The sequence below is a fragment of the Symphalangus syndactylus genome, chromosome 8, assembly GCF_028878055.3.
Source record: "Symphalangus syndactylus isolate Jambi chromosome 8, NHGRI_mSymSyn1-v2.1_pri, whole genome shotgun sequence".
In the NCBI taxonomy this organism is placed as follows: Eukaryota; Metazoa; Chordata; class Mammalia; order Primates; family Hylobatidae; genus Symphalangus; species Symphalangus syndactylus.
Window position 1 is genome coordinate 16,170,578 of NC_072430.2, and position 22,932 is coordinate 16,193,509.

Genomic DNA, 22,932 nt, shown 5'->3' on the forward strand with positions numbered 1-22,932 from the left:
ATGGTGATAAACTTTAACACCGCCCTTGGTTTCACATAGCAGACAGACAAGAGTAACAGGGTTACTGGATTTTTGGATAATATACTGTGTTAAGGTTATATGACCCTGACTCCTCTCAGACCCTGTCTCCCAAAAGGAGCTGTTGGGTGGAAGACAGAAGAGCACACATACCTGTCAGGGCACCAAGTGAGTGTGGAAGGCTGGTCTTCTTCAAGTCAGACTAACAGGGCCCCTCACCCCTCCAAGCCAGGTGCCATCTTGGGAGCAGCAGGGCTGGGCCATGCCCTGGCCTCAGAAACCCCTGGTCCCACTGCCCACTGGGGGCAGTGAGCCTCAGCTGCAGAATGAAGGGCTTGAGTTAGTTCCATTCTAAAGAATCTACAAATTTGCAAATTGTCAAAATTTACACATTAGGACAAAAAATATCATTTTTCAGACCTTTTGATTTGGTCCTGGGCCAGGCATCTGCTCCCTTCCCAGGAGAAAGCAGCCATCTCCCCTTCACGCCACCTGGGAGAGCAAGAAGAGAAACTGCTCACTTGGTGGCATAGCCAAATGGCATCTTGCCTTTCTGAGCCCTTGCCCCAGGTCTCACCTGCTGCCAGCAGCCCTACTGTGTGCCGAGGGAAGATGGGACAAAGGAGTCACCAGTGCAGGTTAATATGAAGGAGCAGGACAAAAACCCCATGGGGTCGCTGTGTATGGGGATTCAGGGTGGAAGGGATGAGCAGCCTGGGGCGCAGCCACTTAGAATGGCACGTGCAGGTGGCGGGGTCAGGAGGAAGGAGTTGCAGCTCAGGGTGCTAAATTAAGATTTACTCAGAGTCCAACAGAGGCCGAGGCCCAGACTCAAATACACATTTTTTCTTTTCTTTTTTTTTTTTTGAGACGGAGTTTCACTCTGTCGCCCAGGTTGGAGTGCAGTGGCATGATCTCGGCTCACTGCAGCCTCCATCTCTCAGATTCAAGTAATTCTCCTACCTCAGCCTCCCAAGTAGCTGGGATTACGGGCGCACGCCACCACACCCAGCTAATTTTTGTGTTTTTAGTAGAGACAAGGTTTCATCGTGTCAGCCAGGCTGGTCTCGAACTCCTGACCTCAAATGCTCTGCCTGCCTCAGCCACCCAACGAGCTGCATTACAGGTGTGAGCCACCCCGCCCAGCCAGACTCACATAAACTTTTCTATCCATTTGCTAGAGAGCAAAATGGGTGTCCACCAAGGGCAGGAGGCTTCCAGGAGCTGAAGAGCAAGGCTGCAGGGCCATGGCCAGTGAGGACGCCAGCGAGGCTGACGCTCTGGCTAGACTTAGTCCTTGCCCATTCCAGGTTATTAAAGTGAGCGTGGGCCCGGGTGGGTGGGTGGATGTATGTCCCAGGGCCTCGGATTCCTCTTCTGAAAAATGGGGATAATAAAAGGAAGGCCCTCGCAGCTTCTTGGAGGATTGAAAGAGTGAAAACCTATAAAATGCTGAAAGCAGCGCTTGGCACATAGTAAGCACTCGGGAAGCATCATGGAGGTCCCTAACATAGCCACATGGAAGAAAGAAGCTCACAACAGAAAGGCACACAAGCAGAGCAGGCTGGAAGACCGTGTGTGTGCACTGTGGTTGCTACTGTAGAAAATGTATGCGTGTCAAAAAGACTGGACTTTCATAATGAAAGAAACAAATGTATTCAATAACTTTTTAGCAAGCAGCGAGGATCGAGTGGCACAGGACGGGAGGAGATCCACTTGAACGCTTGAAGCCAAGGTAAAATGTGCGGCAGAGGACCCATGTCGACCTCCCCCAGGGATCGGGTGAGATGTGCGGCAGAGGACCCATGTCGACCTCCCCCAGGGATCGGGTGGGCGGGTAGGGGAGGTGGGACAGTGAATGGGATGGGCTGGCACTCAGGACAAGGATTCAAGGGTTCATTTGTCTGTAAGAAAAAGCCATGACATGGTGGTGGGTACTCAAGGCCTCTATTCAAATACTTGAGCAGCTATAATTAGCAGGTTCTGGGCCAGCTGTCCTGTCCCTCCTCCAACACCAAATAAGCTAGAATGAGTTCGGAATGACAGCAAGCACCTTTAGGGGAGATGGAGGCAGACACTGAGACCCCTACTCTTGTGGTCTGGATGCCCCTCAGGCCACGAGGCTGGCAGTATCAACACCATGGAATGAAGATGGCATCTCTTGCCCTGAAGGTCCCGACAGGTCCCCAAATGGCAACTGCCAACCCCACTCTGGGCATCTGCTCCTGCCCTCACCGTCTACCAGGGGAGACAGGGGAAACCTGGCTTTAAACCCCGCCTCTGTCTCTTGGGGGCCTTGTGCCAGCACCTCGCCCTCCGAATCCCAGTTTAACTCTGTGAGACAGCAGCACATCCCCCAACTCGTTAGGAGCAAAGTCAGTTTTAGGGGTGAGTGGCTAGAATCGTGCCTGACACAGAGCAGGTACTCAGAGACTCATTAGAATGTATTTAATGAATACATTCTAATCGTCCCTTTCTGGGTCACATTCCATCTTCCGCACGTACCCCTCACCAACTCCAGTCATCAGCCTGCCCCTCCCGGGGAAGGTCCTGTGCCCTGGGTCTGTGCACCGTTGTCGCTGATAATTATGGCTCCAGAGCCGCTTCACCCCTCTGGACTCTAGTTTACTCACTCTCCAAGCACGGCATCATCCCCTTGTGGGGTTAATGGGAAAATTAAAGTTGACACCATGCATGAAATGCTGTCCAAATCTTGACCGTTACAATTACAGTGGGTGTTCTGGAAGTAATAATCATAAGAATCCTGACGACAGTAGCTATCCCTGACTTGTCCATAGCCTTTACAGTTTACAAAGGGCTTCACACACCCATCTTCCCTGGGAAGAAGGTGCTCCTACCTTTCTAATCGTCCCTTTAGAAACTGAGGTTCTGCAAGGTTGAGAAACTGAGGTTCTGCAAGGTTAGCCAGCCTCTCGTCTGCCTCCTGCCCTCATTCTAGTTCCACCAGGCCCTGAGGTGGGGCCCTCCTTGTTTACCCCAAAGTCTTCGCCTTCCTACTCTAAGAACAGCTCCACTCCTAGGCCTGCAGCCACCCGGGCTTGTCCACGCAGCCCACTGGGTGAGAGTAGAGAGCCCACCAGAGATGAGCAGGTTCCACTCTTACACCCCTCCCAGCCAAGGTTGGAAAATCAAGATAAGCCGTTAGAAGAGACCACATAGTCTGTGCTTTCAACCATTGCTCAGATCTGGCAACCTCTGTTTAAAGGAAACAATATGATGACCCCAATTTATAGGAGCAGCTGGTGGAACTAAGGCAGCAATGGGTGTCCCTGAGCTCCATCTGTTGGGCCAACCACCTCCTCTCATTACTGTTTCCCAGGGCCCCCCGCAGGCACCTCTCAGGAACCCCAGAGCTACAGGACACAGTGAGAAGACCACCGCCCAAACCCTCCCTGCAGACATGGGGAAACTGAGGACCTGGGAGAGGAAGGTCATGTTGACAGTCAGTGCGCCTCTAGGCTAGGAGGCTGGTGCAGGCCTGTCCCTGTCCACTTGCCTTGAAAGGCAAGATCAGCCTCAGGAGCAGCTGATTGGCCCCGCTGATTTGGGCAAGACAAGAAGGACAAGCTCACCCGTGACCCCTCACACAGCCCCTCCCGCAGGCGGCTCACGCCCCTTCCCAGGGTTATTCTGGGCAGAGTGATCCAGCTGCCCCCTGGAGCTGCCAGTCAAGCATGGAGGGGGCAGGGATACAGCAGCAGGAGCGCTGCTGGACCCAGGCACTCCCTGTCACCTCAGTGGCTTAGCAAGGTGAGGGGCTGGGGGTCCCTCTACAGAAGACCCCCACCCTGCTGGGTGGTTTGGGATTTAGACACGCCCTGGGGACAGCCTAGTTCTACTGTAACTCCCTGTTCCTCCTTTCAAAGACTCAGTTTCCCCATCACTACGATGAAGTCCCAGGCCCATGGGGCCTGGCATTCAAGGACCTCGGTCCCGACCATAGGGGAAGAGAGGGAATGTCCAAGACTGGGCTGCCCTGGGCTGAGATGCCAACGGCCTCCCATCCTGTAAGGCTCAAGTCGTCTTTAGCCACAAGTCAGGGGTGTGCAAGATTGAAGGGTCCCGGGGGGAGGGACTCCAACATAAGCTATGCCAGCCCAGCAGCCCCTGCAGACTCCACAGTCCACTGGGATCCCCGGGACCCAAAGCAAGCTCCTCATGAGGCCCTCAGGAAGCCCCCAGGAATCTCACCAGCCTCCTCACCCACTCCCACCGAGTGAGCCGTCCTTGACACTTGTTCATACCAGGGAAACCAGGAAGGCTTCCAAGCCTTAAGCTGCCATGGACACATCTTAACCTTGACATGAGTTCAACAAAATAAATAATAATAATCAATAAATAATAACAAACCCTCCCAGGGTCCTTGCATGCCCACCCTCACTATGACGCTACGCCTTCCATCCACAGGAGGCCAGAGCAGGCCAGGCAGCAGAGGGAGCTGCTGGGGGTATTCATTTTGAGGCCACTTCACCCCTAAGACCCAGTAGCTATGTCCCTCAAACCCAAGGAGCTCTGAGCACCACCTACAAGGAGGCCAAGATGGGCAGGGATCTTCACCTGACACCCATCCTGACAGCCCAGAGAGCCAGGGGCCCCAGGTGTGACTGGGCTAGTTTCTGGAGGCCAGGAGAGGGGGCACGGCCAGCATTCCAGAGAACCCACCTCTCCCTTTCTCCCCTTTCCATCCTCACAGCCTCCCCGCTCCTCACCAGCTTCACCTTCCTCCTCAGCCCCCCAGCCTCCCACCCTCCTCCCCTGTCCTCACCTCTCCCCTAATTCCTCCACCCCGGCCCCCCGCCCCAGGCTCAACTCTGCTCCTAAATATCCTCTCATCTCCTCTTCCAAGCTCTATTTTTAAAATCAGATTTCCTTTACTGTACAGGCGAGCTGACAGAGAGAGGTATTTGCTGAGGGATTTGTCCCCCCCCCAGGGCCCCCCCACACCCAACCCTTCATAGACACACGTTGGCAGCCCTGACCCAATGGGCCACTGGCTCAGAGGCAAGCAAGGAGCTGACCCGACCGAGGCTCTGGGCACTGAAGGTGGTGAGGCTGGGGCGTCTGTCTCTGAGTGTTGGGGGGAAGAGGGTCCCACTCGAAGACCTCAAAGGCAGCTTTGACCCCAATTCAGGTGCATTAAATTCTGGGCTTCTTTTTGTTGTTGTTGTTTAAATAAGGTAGGAATTTTCAAATCAGTAGATATTTCTTAAAGAAACTGTCATGAGATTTGAGAACAACATGTATTGAGCCACATTTGAAGGACTGAGAATACGATTTCTGCAAAGCGCAGAGAAGAGGCAGGGCCCAGGCTTTGGCAGGCCAGCTGGTAGGCAGGTGAAGCCAGATGGGAATCCCAGAGCGCCCATCTAAAGCCAGAATTTAGAGGCCCGACAGGCCCCAACAGTGCCCAAAGCCCTCCCAGAGAGGCAGATGCTCAGCAGGTGTGGAGGGAACCCCCTCGGCCCTGCTTCCAAGGCCCCTCGCTCACCTCCAGTGGGGTATTCGTCTCCAGGACATGAGTCTCATCTCCTTCCTGGTGATGACCTGCAAGGTGGGTCTGCCTCCATTTCCCTCCATTGGGGATCGAGCACCGTGCCTGGCCCAGAAAAAGAATCAGGACATGCTGCTGTATGAATTAATGAACTATGGGCAGAGGGACTTGGTGAAACAAAAAAAAAAAACAAAAGAAACATTTGGGGACAATAAAATCGAAATGCATTTGGAGGCTGGAGAATGGGAAACTCAGTCTTTTCGGAGAGAAGCATGAGGAACAGGAAATGGAAGCTGGAAACTGTAGATGGTGAAAAGCTCTGGTTTCATGCGAAAAGAACTTCAGGTTTATAGTTTAAGTAGAGAAGAGCAATCTAAAGATTTTCAATGTAAGAAATAATTGGTCCAATTTTCATTTCATGCTCAGGCATTTAGATTTTATGTTGAGGACATGAAATTTGACAGGTTTGAAGCTGGGAGTGCCATGATTAAAACTGGGTGCCTTGCTAAGATGGTGAGGCTTTTTGTAGTGATGAAAACACGTTGAGATTTTAAGCAAGAGCTTCATAATTTGAGTTTCCTGGGAAGAAATCTGGACTTTGTTTTGAGGGATGGCAGGATCAAAGTTTTATATCATGCTAAGGAGTCTGGATTTTTGCCAAAGGGTTTTAAGAAATGTGATGATGAGATTCTTGCTTGTGGGAGATAAGTATGCAGAAAAACATGATAAAATATATTTGACGGGTAATGGCTTTGGGATTCACATTACAAGCAACAAGGAAACACTGGAAATTGTAAAAGAAAAGTAACGGCCACCAATTTAACAATCATGCGCAAACATTTTGACTTTCTGTCTTGGGGGAGTGCCAATTTCAACCTGCAGAGCTTGCCTAGGAGGTGTGATTAATGTTGACACCAAAGTTGAAAGAATTTTATCAGAGGAGTTAAATGATCGATATTGCGAATATGAAAAGAAATTTGGAATTTATTTTGAGGCTCCAACATGATTAGACTTTTGCATACACCTAGGAATTTGATTTAGCCAATAAAACTTTCTAACAGTGGCCTGGTGGGTTTTTTGCGTATGATAAATAGTATGCAGTGAATTACAAAATAAAATTCACATTTTATGCTAAGAATTTTGACTTTTCTTCCATTTACAATTAAGAGACACTGTAAGATTTTAAAGAGGAGTTATAAGGTCAAATTTTATATATTGTCCTAGGAAGTGTGAATTTTCCTTTAAGGGATGACATGATCAAATTTTTATATCATGTTAATAACTTTGGATTCAAGCCAATAAAGGGCTTAAAGCAAGAACAGGATGCGATTTGGGGTTTTTTAATAGATCATCGTGAGAGAAATTACACGGTAAAATGTTGCATTTTGTGTTAAGTAGTTGGGACTTTATGTTACAGGCAATGAAGAAACTTCGAGAAGTTTTAAGTTGAGAAGTTACATGCCCAAACAAGTGCATTTTGGCACAGCTAAAAGACAGGATCTCTATGATAAAGATGATATGATCAAATTTTGCTCACATGCTAAGGAGATGTGATTTTACGTGAGAGTTGAAGGCATTCAAGTGCTGTGTTTGGAAGGGGTGGGGGATGAGCTCATTGAGCTCATTGTTGAAATCTTATGCAGAGGCGTTCGGATGTCAGCCAGTAAAGAGTTTTAAGGAGTAAATTGATGAGAGTTTTGTCTCCAGAGAAATTGGATTGTAAACATATTTTAAGTTAAGGTGTCTGGATTTGCTGAACCAGATAATGAATAAGCATCAGACCACTTCTGAGGAGAGGCATCCCCTGGGCACAAGGGCACCCAGGTGGGGCTCCATGTGGGCACAAGGGCACCCAGGCAGGGCTCCATGCTGAGGAGACGGGTCATTTATAAACAGAGCATGTTTTTATAAAAAGAAGTTATATGATTAAATTTACATAGCATGCTAAGAAGTTTGGACACTATTTTGAGGGACGACAGGATTACATTTTTATGCCATGCTAAGGAATTTGGACTTCAGCCATTAAGAGTTTTTTTTTTGTTTTTTTTATTTTGAGAGGGAATCTCCCTCTGTTGCCCAGGCTGGAGTGCAGCGGCGCAATCTCGGCTCACTGCAACCTCCCAGGTTCAAGCGATTCCCCTGCCTCAGCCTCCAAGTAGCTAGGATTACAGGCGTGAACCACTACTCCCGGCTAATTTTTGCATTTTTAGTAGAGACAGGATTTCAGCATGTTGTCCAGGCTGACCTCGAACCCCTGACCTCAAGGGATCCACCTGCCTTGGCCTCCCAAAGTGCTGGGATTACAGCTGTGAGCCACCATGCCTGGCCCATTAAGAGATTTTTAAGGCAGTAACATGGCAGAAATTTTGTCTTGGGTAGAGTAGTCAGAGAAATTTTACAGTAAAATGCATTGTTCTATGCTAAAAAATAATTAGACCTTATCTCACAGGTAATTAAGACATCGAATAAAGCTTTAAGCAGAAGTTATAAGAGCAAATTCGTGTATCTTGCAAGGGAGTGTGACCTTTTTATTTTGAGGAATGACATGGTCAGAATTTTGTATCATGCGAAGAGGTTTGGAATTAAGCCAATAAAGGGTTTTAGGAGTGACCTGATGAGATTTGGGGGTTCGTATTAATCAGCTGGCAAGTAAATTACATGGTGAAAATTTTTATTTTATGCTAAGTGGTTGAAACTTCACAGGCAATAAAAATGAATTTTATATGTGTTAAATAGAGAAATTATGAGATGACCTTTATTCATCTTGCTAACAGTTTAAACTTTGATGTTAAGAAGTATTAAGATTTTTCTAACATGCCGAGGATATTAGATTTTGAGCTGAAGGCAGGAACACTGAAGGATTTAATCATTCACATGGTCGAATTTGTAAATATGTTAAGGAGTGTAGACTTTATATTAAGAGGGTACATAATCTAGTTTTTAAATCATCTTGCTAAGAAATTTAAATTTTCACCTATAAAGAGTTTTAAGTGAGAGACATGCTGAGATTTTTATTCCTGATAGATAAGTCTGCAGATGAATTACTTAGTTAAATTTTGTATTTCAATTAGAATTTTATATTAGAGGTTTGGAATTTTACAGTAATAATGCATATCTCAGAGGACTTTTATGGAGAGGAAATGAGTTAATTTATGCAGTGTGCTGTGTAGATGATGATGATTCTTATAATTCTTATGCCATGCTAATTTGTATACTGTGCTTTAAAAAAATGTGATCTCTACCTTGAGGAATGACAAAATAAGAATTTTATATTATATTAAGGCCCTTACATTTTAGCCAGAGAATAGTTTTGGTGAGTTAACATGTCAGATATGTTTATGCTAGAAGGTTTGGATTTAATATTGCAGACAGTAAATAAACAGTGGAAGGCTTTAATCAGAGAGACTGCATGATCAAATTTAAGTGTCATGCTAACAAGGGTGTACTTAATTTTGAGAAACAGCAGATCTGAATTTTGTATCCTGTTGGAAAGCTTGGATTTTAGCCAATGAGTTTCATGTAAGGGGGAACGCATTTTTTTTTTTTTTTTTTTTTTACAGATGGGTCCAGTGGCTTAGAAGAAAACTGAGAAGTAACAAAAGGTGTTAAATTTATAAAGAGCAGTAACTTTACAGCTAATCTATCAGATAATCAAAGCTCAATCTGCTCTGCCCCAGCAGAGAAGAAATGTGCAAATAACCCCAACCAAGACATTCTCTTTCAATTCTGTCTCAGCCCACTAAAACCACCCAACACTAGATTTCCAAAAATCCATTCTGGGACCGTCAGATTCCAAAGATGTCACATGCTCCCCCCCACCCCCATGCTCAGTGTCCCAACTCTGCCAGATACACGTCTGTTGGGAGGGCTCAACCAGCAACAGAGAGAAAAAGATATTTGCTAGAATGAGGAGACCAGACCCACTGGAGTAAAGAAGGGGACCTGGGAGGATAAGATTGGAGAGGCGTGCAGACATGCTTGCATTGGTGAAATTGAGGCCAGATGTGTGAAGTTCCAGAAGCCTCACAAAGAGGGCAGTCCTGCGAGAGTGGAGATTGTAGGAAGAGAAGGAGATTATTTGAAGATCTCCTCAACAGCTCAGAGCTTGAGAGAACATAGCATTGCAAGGAGACCAAATCGAGAAAGAGCAATTGGCCAAAAGTCAGAGTTGGAATCAAGTAACAAATATGCAATTATCCAGCACATAGTAGGTATGTTATAAACTTTATGGGAAAAAAAATTAAGAACCCAGACCTGTATACACCCCCTGAAATTTCTATTTTGAACATGGGGAAGGAAATAAGAGCTATTTTGGGCTGCTGACCCAACTGACGGGACAGTGGCCAAGTGCCCGTTTTCTCCTCTTCCACTGCACTGCTCAAACAGTAGCCATCTTTGCTAGAGAGTCCCGCTCCACAACCAAGGCGGCTGGGCTTGCTGCAGAGCCCTGAGCCTGCCAGGGGTGGCTTTGGATGGTGCTGAGATGTGACCTCTGTGATTCTCAGGTGACCAAAGCAGGAAAAGAGGATTGACCACGTGCATGTGCCAGGGGGAAATGGAGCAGCCTGTGCACCCTGCCAGGTGCCCGCCTACCACGGTGGCTGCTCCCAGCCGGTCACTCCACAGAATTTATGGGCTGTGACTTTCTCACATCTATGGAGGAAATGGACAGGACAGGCAGACTGAATAAGCCTGGGAGGCAGGTCAGGGGTTGACAGATCTTCCCTCCCTGGGGGCGCCCCAAGTGACCAGCCAAGGAGGCTGGCTGGATACAAGAAGGCTTTCCCCCATTTCTCTCTGCTCTGATTAGCTGGGCATCTGATTTGTCCTTGAGACCCTGATACTGCCACTTCACAAGATCCTAAACTACTGCCTTTACCCCCCACTCCCCCTCCACCACCAGGTTCTGATCTCCACAGTCCCAGCTACTGACTGGACGCCATCACAACCTTACCAATCTTCAGAATACACTCTTTTCCATCCGACGAAATGATAGAACCCTCTGAAGACTCATTTGAGACGATGATGGAGCATAAAAATCCATCATCAAAACAAATGGAGTCCTCCGAGGGCTCATCCAACACCACCGAGGCGACATCAGGCAGTGAAGTGCGGGGAGAGGCAGGGCCAGCCAGCAGACCAGCCCAGGAAAAGAGGGAGCCACCCAGTGGCCCACTCCAGGAAATGGAAGAGCTGCCCACTGATCTACTCCAAGACATGGAGGAGCCATCCAGTGGCCCACGTAAGGAAATAGAGGATCCACCCAATGACCTACTCCAAGACATGGAGGAGTCATGCAACGGTTCACACCAGGCAAGGGGGGATCCACTCAGTGGAGCATCTGATAGGATGAAAGAAGCATCAGTCAACCCATCGGGAGCCCGAGAAGAGCAAGAGGCTCACACTGACCTGAAGGAATCGGGAAGGGAGGAGACTCCTCAAGAAGAGCAAAACCAGACCGAGCACTCAACTGCTGAACTTATGGCCATGACGAGGTCCATCATCTCGCTGTACTTCCGAATGCAAGACCTCAAAGAGCAACAGAGAGTAGCAGAAGAGATTTTGATCAAAGGGATCAATGCAGGCCAACTGCCCGCCCCAAAGCACTTCTCTGGCGATCGCAGAGAATTCCACGAGTTCATCGTACTCTGCCAACTGACCTTACAGAGCTACCCAAGAATGTTCTATAACGACCGTCTGCGAGTCGGCTATGTCATCAATCACCTGTCCGGCTTGGCATTAGAATGGGCCAAAGCTCTACTGCAGGAAAACAGCCCCCTGATCGGAGACTTCCCAGCCTTCCTGGAGGCCATGTCAGAGGTGTTTGAGTACCGCCAGGCACTGCGTGTGGCAGAAGAGGCCATGTTCACCATCAGGCAGGGCGGCCGCTCTGCCACTGAATACATCGATGAGTTCCAGAGCCTGGTACCCATCTTGGGCTGGCCAGATGAAGTCCTGCAGGCCCACCTGTGCCAGGGGCTCAACGAGGAGATCAGGCACTATCTATTCCGGGTCCCTCAGCCGGATTCCCTGGACAGTCTGATTGTGCTCATCCTGCAAATAGAGGAGAAGCTGGCAGAGAGAAGAGCCATGCTCAGGCTGCCCCCCGAGGCCCGCCCCCGGAACCTGACCTGGATCGACTCACCTGCTCCAGAGAGGTGGATGGTCAGCAGCTGGCTGCCCAGCGAAGTCCATCCGGACATCAATCGCGCCCACCTCTTCCTGCTGCTCATGGTGAGAGTGAACCCCTACCACAGCGTCGCGGTCCAGGCCCTGGTGGATTCGGGAGCTGACGGCAACTTCATGGATGAGAAGTTCGCCCAAGAGCACTACGTCGAGCTCTACGAGAAGCCGTACCCACAGCCGGTCCAATCCGTGGACGGCTCGCTGATTGGCAACGAGCCTGTCTGGCTCTACACGGAGCCCCTGGTGTGTATCCACCAGAACCACCAGGAGTCCATCGAATTTGACATCGTACCTTCACCGAACTTCTCCGTGGTCCTGGGCATCCGCTGGCTCCGAGTCCACGCCCCCGAAGTCGACTGGATCAAAGGCCGCTGCACCTTCCACTCTCCCTACTGCCTGAAGAACTGCTTCCGCCCGCCCCCGCCATGCATTGCCCTGGAGAGGCACGGCATGAGCCTGCTACCCGGACTGCCACACCCATACTCAGACCTGGCCGACGTGTTTAACCCGAAGGAAGCAGATGATGAGACTTCCGACCAGCCAAGCTCAGACGGATCCGATGATCTTTCTGAATCAGAGCCCTCTGAGCTTCAGCAGGCTGGAGACAGTGATCACAGCGAGACCTTTTACGAGTGTCCCTCCACCGCGCCTTGGGAACCTGTGGGTGCCAGGATGCAAGAAAGAGCCAGGCTACGGGAGGAATACTGGGACCTGCAGGACATGCTGACCAACAGACAGGACTACATACAGATGATTCCGGAACTGTTTGACCAGTTACACGGAGCCGAGTGGTTCACAAAACTGGAGCTGCGTGGGACCATTGTGGAGGAAAGCGAGAACGGGCACCGCACCGAAGATGTGTGGAAAGCGGCGTTTGGTTTGGAGCTTGAAGAGATGAAGAGCTACCAGCCGTTCGCGCTCTCCCCAGACCCTATCATACCTCAGAACGTGATTCACTTCATCCTAAAGGACATGCTAGGGTTCTTTGTGCTTTCTTATGGCCAGGAAGTCCTGATCTACTCAATGAGTCAGGAGGAGCACCTCCACCACGTCCGCCAAGTCCTGGTCCGCTTCCGCCATCACAACGTCTACTGCTCCCTGGACAAGAGCCAGTTCCACCGCCAAACCGTGGAATTCCTGGGCTTCGTCGTCACCCCCAAAGGGGTGAAACTGAACAAGAACGTCATGACCATCATAACAGGGTACCCTACCCCTGGCTCCAAGCTATCTCTGCGAAACTTCATCGAATTCGTCTTCCCCTACCGCCACTTCGTGGAGCGCTTCAGCATCATCGCAGAGCCCCTGGTGCGGCAGCTGCTCAGCTCCTACCAGTTCTGCTGGGGAGTCCAGGAGCAGGAGGCCTTCGAGTGCCTGAAGAGGGCTTTCCGCAAGGCGCCCCTCCTCCACCACCCCAAGCCCCAGAACCCCTTCTACTTGGAAACCGGCGTCACCAGCACGGCCCTGCACGCCTCCCTGATCCAAATTGACGACCAAACCGGCAAGAGAGCCTGCTGTGCTTTCTACTCCCGCAACATCTCCCCTATCGAGGTTGAGTACTCTCAAGTGGAGATGAAGATTCTTCCAATACGGGCTGCCTTCATGGTGTGGTGCCGCTACCTGGAGAACACCGAGGAGCCCATCATGATCCTTCTCAACACAGAGGATCTAGCCTCTCTGAATAATGACAGGCTCACCGTACTTCTCCCCGGGCATTGGGTCTTCTTCTTCTCCCACTTCAACTTTGACGTCATGGAGCTGCCAGAACAAGACGGCGGCCGAGCTCTGCCACCTGTGAGAAACCTCCGGTGGAGGAGAGCCTTCCAGAGGAACACTGCCGCCAGGCAAACCCTGCTGCTGGCCTCAAGGGGATTCCCCAGGGATCCAGCGATGGAATCCGGGGAAGAAGAGAACGAAGAACAGGATGAGTCCAATGAACAGACCCTAAGGCAAGAGCTGCTGGCCCTGATACCCATCGACCAGATCCTCAACAGCTTCCTCGCCCACTTCAGCGTGGCCCAGATCAGGGCCGTCATTCTGCATTTCTTCCGAGGCCTCCTGTACTGGAAGAACACCCTAGCCCTGGCAGCCATCCTTGTGCTACTGCGGGTGAGGCAGTGCCTCTCGCTGCGGCCGGCACCCACCATGCAGGTGGCTCGGCCCCAGCCCCAGCGCTCCCTACGACTCATCCTGGATTCGTCCCTCATCGCAGGCAGCAGCATCACGACAGCCATCACCCAGCTGCTCACCCAGATGCCCGCTCTCGTAGGCGCAAACACCATCCCAGCCCAGGAGCTGGCTGAGCTGTTCCTGGGCCCTGGCCGCTGGCAGCGAAATGCTCTACACTCCCAGGCCCACCGAGGCCTGCAGTTCACCCCTGGGTTCTGGCTGACGCTGTGTGAGTTCTTCGGTGTCAGAGTCACCCCCCAGGAGGGCCACCTCCCTGCCCTGCGTCAGAACCGCTACCTGGAGCTGCACGTCGTTGGTGATGAGGATGTTGTCTTGCGAGAAGCCCTGCAAGACGACCTGCAACGTTACCGTCAGTGTGGCCTGCATGACGGCCTGCAAGACACCTCGCAGGACAAGCAGGACAACGACGTGCAGGAGGCCTCGCCCAGCCACACAGCAGCCGCCCACCCACCCCGCCCACGCCACCTGATGGATCCCCAGGTCCTGGAATTCCTCGGTAGCCGCCTGCTCCACATCCGCAGTGCGGATGGCCAGCTGCACCTGCTCAGCCGGGAGCAGGCGGCCAGGGCCCTGAGCCGGTTCCTGACCCTGATCTACAGGCGGGCCCTGCCCATCCCCGCCTGGGAGAGCCAGCCCAGGGAGCAGGCGAGGCTGGAAGAGCTGCCTGATGAGGACGAAGATGCTGACCTCGACTGAAGACGCCTCCCCGTCTCTAGCAAAGAGTCCCCTCTATTTCTCGCCCCAACACCTCCCGACGTCCCCTGGCCTCCCCGTGCCTCAGCCTGCTTCGCTTCCCTTCCTGCCACTCCTGACCCGAGAGGAACCCACTTGTGAAGGGCAACAACTTCTTCAACTCATCAACCAGCAATGCCACCTGTGCTAACGGACTATCCAGTCCTCAGAGACCCAGCGCCAGCCCTGGGCTGCAAGTTCTCAGTTCTCCAGGTCCCAAGCCCGTGCCCGGGAGTGACATCCATGAGGGAGAAAGCAGTGGCGAGCAGGAAGTGACCCCATGACGCATGGTCAGATGAAGAAGCAGGCACAGCAGGCGCAGCCAAGCAAGCAGGTGCCGGGGCCCCCCACCCGGCCTGGCGACGGCCACCCTGTGCCGCCCTGGGACACTGACCTCGGGTGCTCCACTGACTTCTTCTACCTCCACTGCCGGTGCTCCTGCTCCCCTGAGCTCCCACCCCCACCCCCCAACCCCCACCCCCCAACCTCCCGACGTCTGATGATGTGGTGCCTCCCTCACCCCCATCCCACCCTGCAAGCAAGCCCACCCCCACACCCCCACCACATCTGCTTCAGCTTTTTTGACCCCACCTTCCTCTGGCCCTGAGCTCTGGACTTACCTGGACAAAGCCGCTCTTTGGGGCATCCGGACGTACCAGTGCCACTTACCAGACTTGTACAGCAAAGAGGGCCCCCTTCATGCCTTGGGGTGCCTTTCCCTCCCAACACTGAACACTGGACAATGCAAGAGTGCAGGGGCCCCTCGTAAAGGGATGGTGTCCCAGAAGGCACACAGACACCCAGGGGACCATGCAGAGTCGCAGAGAGGCTCTGGCCACACCACCACTTTGCACGGGGAGTAGACCCTTCCCCACCCCCTGAGCTTTCTCACCCCCCAATCTTTTTGCACTCCTCAAATAAAGCAAAATAAAAAACTGTCTGACTTTGGGGTTTGTTCTAAAAGTGGAGGTGGTGGGAGGATAGGCGGGGAGGGGACACGCATGGGAGGAGGGAGGGAGTAGGTGGGGTGGTGGGGGGGGCAAGTGGACTGGGCAGGAAAGGTGGGGGCAGGAAACACTCTGCCCTGAAACAGCCCCTGGGGGCCTGGCACATGGGCAGCAGGCCTCCCCCAACCTTCCTGAAGGTGTCCCCACCAAGACTCTGGGCACTTCTTTCTGCCCTGACAAGGTACCCACCCTCACTGAGGCCCCCAGGGATGTGCACCCCCCACAGGCTCATGTCAAAGAGAGGAGAGGACAGAAGAGGTGCCTCAGCGCAGTGGGAGGCGGGGGAGTGGGGGCTGCCTCTCCTAAGGGTTCCAGAAAAGGGAGCCCCGAAACCCAAATCCCACGTCTGGCCTTGGCCTCCTCGCCATGTGAGAAACGAGGTGCGGTCTGAGCCCCACACTGCAGGGTCCACAAGCTCTGGTCTCAAGCAGTCCCTAACCCCCACCCCGAGAGGAAAAGGCCTGGGTCCCATTTCAGAGGGTCATGCTGTCCCCAGAGTGGCAAACTGGCTGTTGTGAGGGTGAGGGTGCACTGCCCTGGGTAGGGGGGCTGCCGGGGGTCCCACAGGAGTTGGGGAGGTAGGGCAGGTGGCACTCACCCACTCTGAGTTCCCCCTCCACAATCCAGGACACGCTGACCCCTCTTCCTGGCCATGGGTCACACCTATCCAGGAGTGGCCTCCAACCTCCCAGAGCACCCCCGCCCCACTGCAACCCTCCACAGGTGAGAGCTCTGTGAGGACACAGAGGGGAAGGAGCCGTGGGCCTCTCTCAGCACGACCTTGAACTTCATCTAGGAGGGCAAAAACACTGCAGCTCCGTGCACATGGCCCCCCGTGCCAGGACACACCAGCTCTGCCCTCTCTGCCCTGCTGAGGAACCTGCTCCTGAAGACACAGTGTGAGGCTCAAACTCAGGGGCCCCACCGGGGCCTGACCAGCCTGAGTTGGAGCAGCCCCATCCCCTAGGAAAGCCATTTCCACCTGGCCCCAGAGTTCTCAGCTCCCACAAGGAAGAGACCCCACTCTGTCCTCGAGGGGAGGCACGGGAGCATGACAGCCCCCAGACAGTGTGGCTCTGCCTCCTGCCTCTACCCATCATGGACCAGGACCACTGGGCACACAGTGGGGAGCCCCTGCCCAAGGACACACCCCACGGGAGCCCAAGGCTGGCACTGCAAGCTCAGCCTCCTTCCTTCCCTGCACTGCCCAGCCCCACAGGGCTCACGATGCCCTCACAAGTCCCCGGGGCGCCTGGCCTTCAGCCACCGTCCACCTGTCTGAAGAATCTACCCCTGATAGCAGCACCAGGAGATCATGGTCAGGATCCCCAGGTTCCAAGGCAGGGGCTACACCTCTGGGCTTCTCTCTCCCTCCACTGGCTGGCTGCAGGAAGGCCTCTCCCAGCCTCAGTTTCCTCATCTGTCACTCCAACCCACCAAGGCTGCTGTGAGGATTCAGAGTTAAGAATCAACTGCTGGGCACAGCTGGCACTGAGGGCTCCCAGCCCCATCCACAGGCTTCTTATGTCAATTTCCCAAGGTAAACTTAGGGAAATCAAGGCCCAGAACTGGCTGCAGAGGAGCTGAGGACAGAGCCAGGATGGAGGCCCCTTCCTGGTGGCTGATCTTTGTCCTCTCACCTGGGCCACTTCACCCACTCCACCTCCAGTCACAAGGCCCAACAATGACCCCCACAACAGCCAACACCATAGCAGCTCCAGGAGCTCAAGGGCTCCATGTCTGTCTGTCCGTTCACCTAGCACTCGGCCTCTGATGGCAGCCCAAGACAGGCTGCCATGGGTTAAGGCCAGGGGCTCAGCGGCAAGAGGTGCAGATCCCCTTTAGTGACCTGGCCCCAGAAGGCCCCAACTCTGACTTGCTGGGTGACCTCAGGTAGTGGCTGTCCATCTTCCAGCCTGTTTTCCCATCATCAAATGGGGGATGTAGTGAGAGGGAGGGTCGTTTCCAGAATAACCAGACCCAGTCTCCAAGGGCCGCTGGTTCCTAAAACCCCCTCTGTTCCCAGACGACATTCTCCTTGAGGCTCCCAAGTCCCCTGAAGTAAACTACCTTGGGATAGAGCCTGGGGTCATAATGGAGGGTCCCTAGATCAGGTCTCCTGGAGGCCACCCCTGGAGGGTCCCAGAGGCTGGACTTTAATGGCAAACTTCTGTCTTTGCTTGGTAAGGGCTCCCTGGGTAAATGTGGGGTGGATTGGCAGTCCCCGTGTCCCTGCAGCCAGGACCGTCGAGGACCGCCATCCTTTCCTCCTGGCCATCAAAGGAGGAGGGGCAAGGCCGGGTGCAGTGGCTCACGCCTGTAATCCCAACACTTTGAGAGGCCGAGGCGGATGGATCACCTGAGATCAGGAGCTCGAGACCAGCCTGACCAACATGGAGAAACTCCATCTCTACTAAATAACAAAAAATTAGCTGGGTGTGGTGGCGCATGCCTATAATCCCAGCTACTCGGGAGACTGAGGCAGGAGAATCGTTTGAACCCGGGAGGCGGAGGTTGCGATGAGCCGAGATCACGCCACTGCACTCCAGCCTGTGCAACAAGAGTGAAACTTCATCTCAAAAAAACAAAAAAAAAGGTGGAGGGATGAACAGGACTACCTTGCAGGGTAAGGCCAAACAGAATTTACCAGCAATAATCACCCGTGCCCTACAGTGGGGGAATCCAGACACACACTAAGGTGAGTGTATTTATCCACAGTTCATACGCACGCGCACACACACACACACACACATATATATATTGACTACGGGGCTCCCAGTGCTAGAGTGGCCATGGCCCCCCACACCAGCAGACAGCGATGACCTCGCCTCATTGGCTCTCCTGCCCCATCCAGCCAGAGCAGGTTTAGTTTACAGAGAAGAGCGGCAGCCCCCAGGCCCAGAGGAGAACTACTGATAAAGTGATGCAATGGACTCTGGGGACTCCGGGGAAAGGGTGGGAGGGAGTGAGGGATAAAAGTACAAATTGGGTTCAGTGTGTACTGCTCAGGTGATGGGTGCACGAAAATCTCACAAATCACCACTAAGGAACTTACTCATGGAACCAAACACCATCTGTTCCCCAAAACCTATGGAAATAAAAAATTTAGAAGAAAAATAATACAAACCTTTTTTTCTCCTGGGGAAAGAAAAAGGAAGGTTAATGTTAAATGTCATGCTGGGTTATGACATCATGGCCACCACAAAAAAAGGTGAAAACTCCTCTGAACAGCAGACCGCCCAGCCTGGCGCATACACTGGCACACAGGCCCACGGGACCTGGTGGGCCACAACCAAATGCACCCATTTTCCACCTTCTCTGTCCACCCCCAGGTCACTGATGTCAGGGGATGGAGGGAGCCCTGAGCTCCACCCCTGCTGAGTCTTGTCCATCAGCCTCCCTTCCCGGCCCAGCCCACCCCCACGAGATGCCCAACGTGGCAGCCTCCAACCCTGGTGCACACAGGGCCAATTTCTGGAACACTCAACAGCACACCACCCAGGCAGCTGAGGGCTACTACTCACCGCTCAGGTCCGGACTCCGTTCCTCCCTCCTGCGGGTGGGCCCAAGTCCAGTTAGGGCCTTGGACTCAGGCCCCTGTGCCAGGAGCTTGACCAGCTCTTAACAATCTGCCCAGGGCAGAGACGTTAAGGTCCCCTCCTGCCCACCTGGTGACCCCGGTTGCTCCCAAAGTGAAAAAGAGAACGACAACAGATAGAAGCCATCACCCCCACTCCCAAGCTCCACCCACCCACCCAGAGCCCTGCTGCGGGGCCGACAAGACCCTTGTCACGCCCCAAGCCCATGAGCACTGACCTCACACCCAAACAGTAAGCCTCGTCCAGACCCCTGACCCCCTGTCTGAGACCAACAAAGACAAGCATACCCATCCTGACACCACAGAAGCTGAGGGGCAGACCAGGAAGGGAGGGGGTGCATGGGGGAAGGGGGGTGAGGAAGGGGAGACGGGAGGTGGGAGGGAAGGGCAGGGGAGAGGGTGCTCCCTCCTGCAGGAAGGGAGGCGGTGCATTGGGGAGGAGGGGTGAGGAAGGGAAGATGGGAGGTGAGTGGGAAGGGCAGAGGTGAGGTGCTCCCTCTTATAGGAAGAAGGGGTGCATGGGGAAGGAGGGGTGAGGAAGGGAAGATGGGAGGTGAGTGGGAAGGGCAGGGGAGAGGGTGCTCCCTCCTGCACCCTCCTGTCCTCTCTAATGGCCTCAGCTACTGCAAGGCCTCTCTCCCCACACTCGTTGCCCTGCTGCCCTGATGCTCATGCCTGGGCTGGCTGCCATGGCTTGTTAATGGGGTTAATGATGCCAGTATCACAGGGCTTGGTGTGGGTCACCTCTGCCATGCACAGGACCTGAGTTAGTCGGAGAGGCGGAAGACAGAGGTCCAAGAACCAGGGGCCACCGCCGTGCCCCCTGCTCATGTTGCCATTGGCCACCCTCAGGTACCCAGCCTGGGCAGGGTGGGCACAGGGGAAGAAGGGGGCCCAGCTGACAGCTTCTGGGGACCCAGAGTTGGGAATCCTTGAGGAGAGGGGAAACGTCTCCAGAACAGGTTTAAGGAGAGAGTAAGAAGCCGCCTGTGAGGGGCCTCAGCCTCCTGGTCATGAAAGAGTCCTGGGTAGAGGCGGAGACCCCTCAAGGAGACCCTCCTCTTGGGGCACAGAAAGGGCCAGCCCTGCTCTGCCAAAGCCCCACCCCCTCAGCCCTGGGCACAAAGGGGCACCATCTCTCCAACGTCTGTCCATCCATCCTGTGGGCCGGGTCCCTTCGGAGGGCTCTGTGTAGGGGCACAGCCCCAGCCCCTCAGTGGGAGAAGCCCCAGGGCTACCCAACTCCCCCTCTGGCCTATCTGCCCTTGGCTGTGGAGTCAGGCCAGGGGGTGTCCCACCAGGGGCATAGTTCCCTGCCAAGGAGGGGCCTCAGAGATGGCCCAGCCCAGGCCCTCCCCTCCAGGAACTCAGAGAGCTGCAGAAGAGAGAGAGAAGAGCCCAAGGAGCATGCCGGGAAGAGGCTGGCAGGGCAGCAGCAGACTTGAGGACGCGTCCCCGTGCAGCCAAGGGTGCAGAGGAGGGTCCGGGGGCTGCGCGTGGTTGAAGAGGATGAAGAAAGGCATCATATAGGAGCTGGATAACTGTGCATCAACTCCTGTATGAAGCCGTTCCCACCCCCCAACTACTGACTACGGGCCGCAACCCTCCTCCCGGAAGCGCAGTGCAAGCGCTCGGATGGCAGAGGGGACGCCTGCTGCTAGTGGTTAGAGCAGTGACAGCAAGGAACAGCCAGCCCAGGCAGTGCCACCCACGGCTGGGCACCTGCAGCACTGGGGTACCTGTCCACCCTACCCAGCCTTGCCCTACCTGCCTCCTATGGCCAGGGCCTGGGCCTCCCTTGGCCCCACAGAGCCCCCAGGTGACTGTGGAGCCAGGCCAGGGGACGGAGGTTGGGGAGGTGAAGGGGGAGGCAGGCCTGATTCTGGCCCAGGTCTGTTAGTGGACATCGGGGGCTTGACCCCACCCATCCACTGCTTTGACTCCCTGGTACTTCTCCAGCCTTGCCTTCTACATCTGTGAAATGGGTTGCAACAGGCACCTCTGGGGACCCAGTGAGGACTCATGAAGTCCAGAGGCACTTCAAGAATTTCCCAGAGACAGAAAGTGGATTTTTGGTTGCTGAGGGCTGGGGGGTGTGCGTGTAGGGTGAAGGTGACAGCTGAAGGCTCTGGAGTTCTTTTGGGGGTGATGAAAATGATCTTCGATTGATTATGGTGATAGTTGCAGATACCTGTGAATAACTAAAACACACTTCGCTGTGAGCTTTAAAGGGTAGATTGTGTGTATGTGGATTACATCTCAATAAAGTTGTACCCCACAACATCTTCCTTTGTTCTTTGACATCTTTCTCAACCACCATACTGCCTGCCTCGTCCTACACTCCCCAGCCACACACACCACCAACACACATGCACAGGGACACACAGCCAGGCAGTGGTAGGTGGTCAAAAAATACCTGTGAATAAATGACCTGATAATAGAAAATTCTCTGAAAGAGCCCATGGAGGGAAACCTTTAGGGAACGGGGTTAAAGATTAAGAAGTAGGGGTGGGGGGAGGGTATGGAGGTGGGAAAGAGGCTCAGAGTGACACATGAGTGGAAAAGGGCTCAGATTGACAGACACATGGAGGGAGGAGGGGCTCCCTGTAACACATGGGTGGAGGAGGGAGTTGATGTGACACATGGGTGGAGGAGGGGGCTGGTGTGACACATGGGTGGAGGAGGGGGCTGGTGTGACACATGGGTGGAGGAGGGGGCTGGTGTGACACATGGGTGGGGGAGAGGGTTGGTGTGACACATGGGTGGGGGAGAGGGTTAGTGTGACACATGGGTGGGGGAGGGGGTTGGTGTGACCCATGAATGGAGGAGGGGGTTGGTGTGACCCATGGGTGGAGGAGGGGGTTAGTGTGACCCATGAGTGGAGGGCAGGGTTGGTGGGACACATGGGTGGAGGAGAGGGTTGGTGTGACACATGGGTGGGGGAGAGGGTTAGTGTGACACATGGGTGGGGGAGAGGGTTAGTGTGACACATGGGTGGGGGAGAGGGTTAGTGTGACACATGGGTGGGGGAGAGGGTTAGTGTGACACATGGGTGGAGGAGGGGGCTAATGTGACACAGGGGTGGGGGAGGGTTTGGTGTGACCCATGAGTGGAGGAGAGGGTTGGTGTGACACATGGGTGGGGGAGTGGGTTAGTGACACATGGGTGAAAGAGGGGGCTAGTGTGACACATGGGTGGGGGAGTGGGTTAGTGACACATGGGTGAAAGAGGGGGCTAGTGTGACACATGGGTGGGGGAGGGGGTTGGTGTGACACATGAGTGGAGGAGAGGGTTGGTGTGACACATGGGTGGAGGAGAGGGTTGGTGTGACACATGGGTGGAGGAGAGGGTTGGTGGGACACATGGGTGGGGGAGGGGGTTAGTGTGACACATGGGTGAAGGAGGGGGTTGGTGTGACACATGAGTGGAGGAGAGGGTTGGTGTGATACATGAGTGGAGGAGGGGGTTGGTGGGACACATGGGTGGAGGAGAGGGTTGGTGGGACACATGGGTGGAGGAGGGGGTTGGTGTGACACATGGGTGAAGGAGGGGGTTGGTGTGACACATGAGTGGAGGAGAGGGTTGGTGTGATACATGAGTGGAGGAGGGGGTTGGTGTGACACATGGGTGGAGGAGGGGGTTGGTGTGACACATGGGTGAAGGAGGGGGTTGGTGTGACACATGAGTGGAGG

At 53.7% G+C, this 22,932-nt stretch overlaps 1 protein-coding gene and 1 long non-coding RNA gene across 2 annotated transcripts in view; one reads left to right on the forward strand and one right to left on the reverse strand.

Moving 5' to 3' along the window:
• LOC129487440 (uncharacterized) overlaps positions 1–1,742 on the reverse strand; it is a 108,701-nt gene extending 106,959 nt beyond the window's left edge. The window contains exon 1 of the long non-coding RNA XR_010122324.1: positions 172–1,742. This is a non-coding gene — a long non-coding RNA (uncharacterized lncRNA). The remainder of the gene's footprint in view (positions 1–171) is intronic.
• Positions 1,743–5,528: 3,786 nt separating this feature from the next.
• RTL1 (retrotransposon Gag like 1) lies at positions 5,529–17,953 on the forward strand. Its single transcript, XM_055288157.2, has one exon. It carries the CDS (start codon positions 10,520–10,522, stop codon positions 14,597–14,599), a length of 4,080 nt encoding a protein of 1,359 aa, XP_055144132.1. The 5' UTR covers positions 5,529–10,519; the 3' UTR covers positions 14,600–17,953.
• Positions 17,954–22,932: the final 4,979 nt, after the last annotated feature.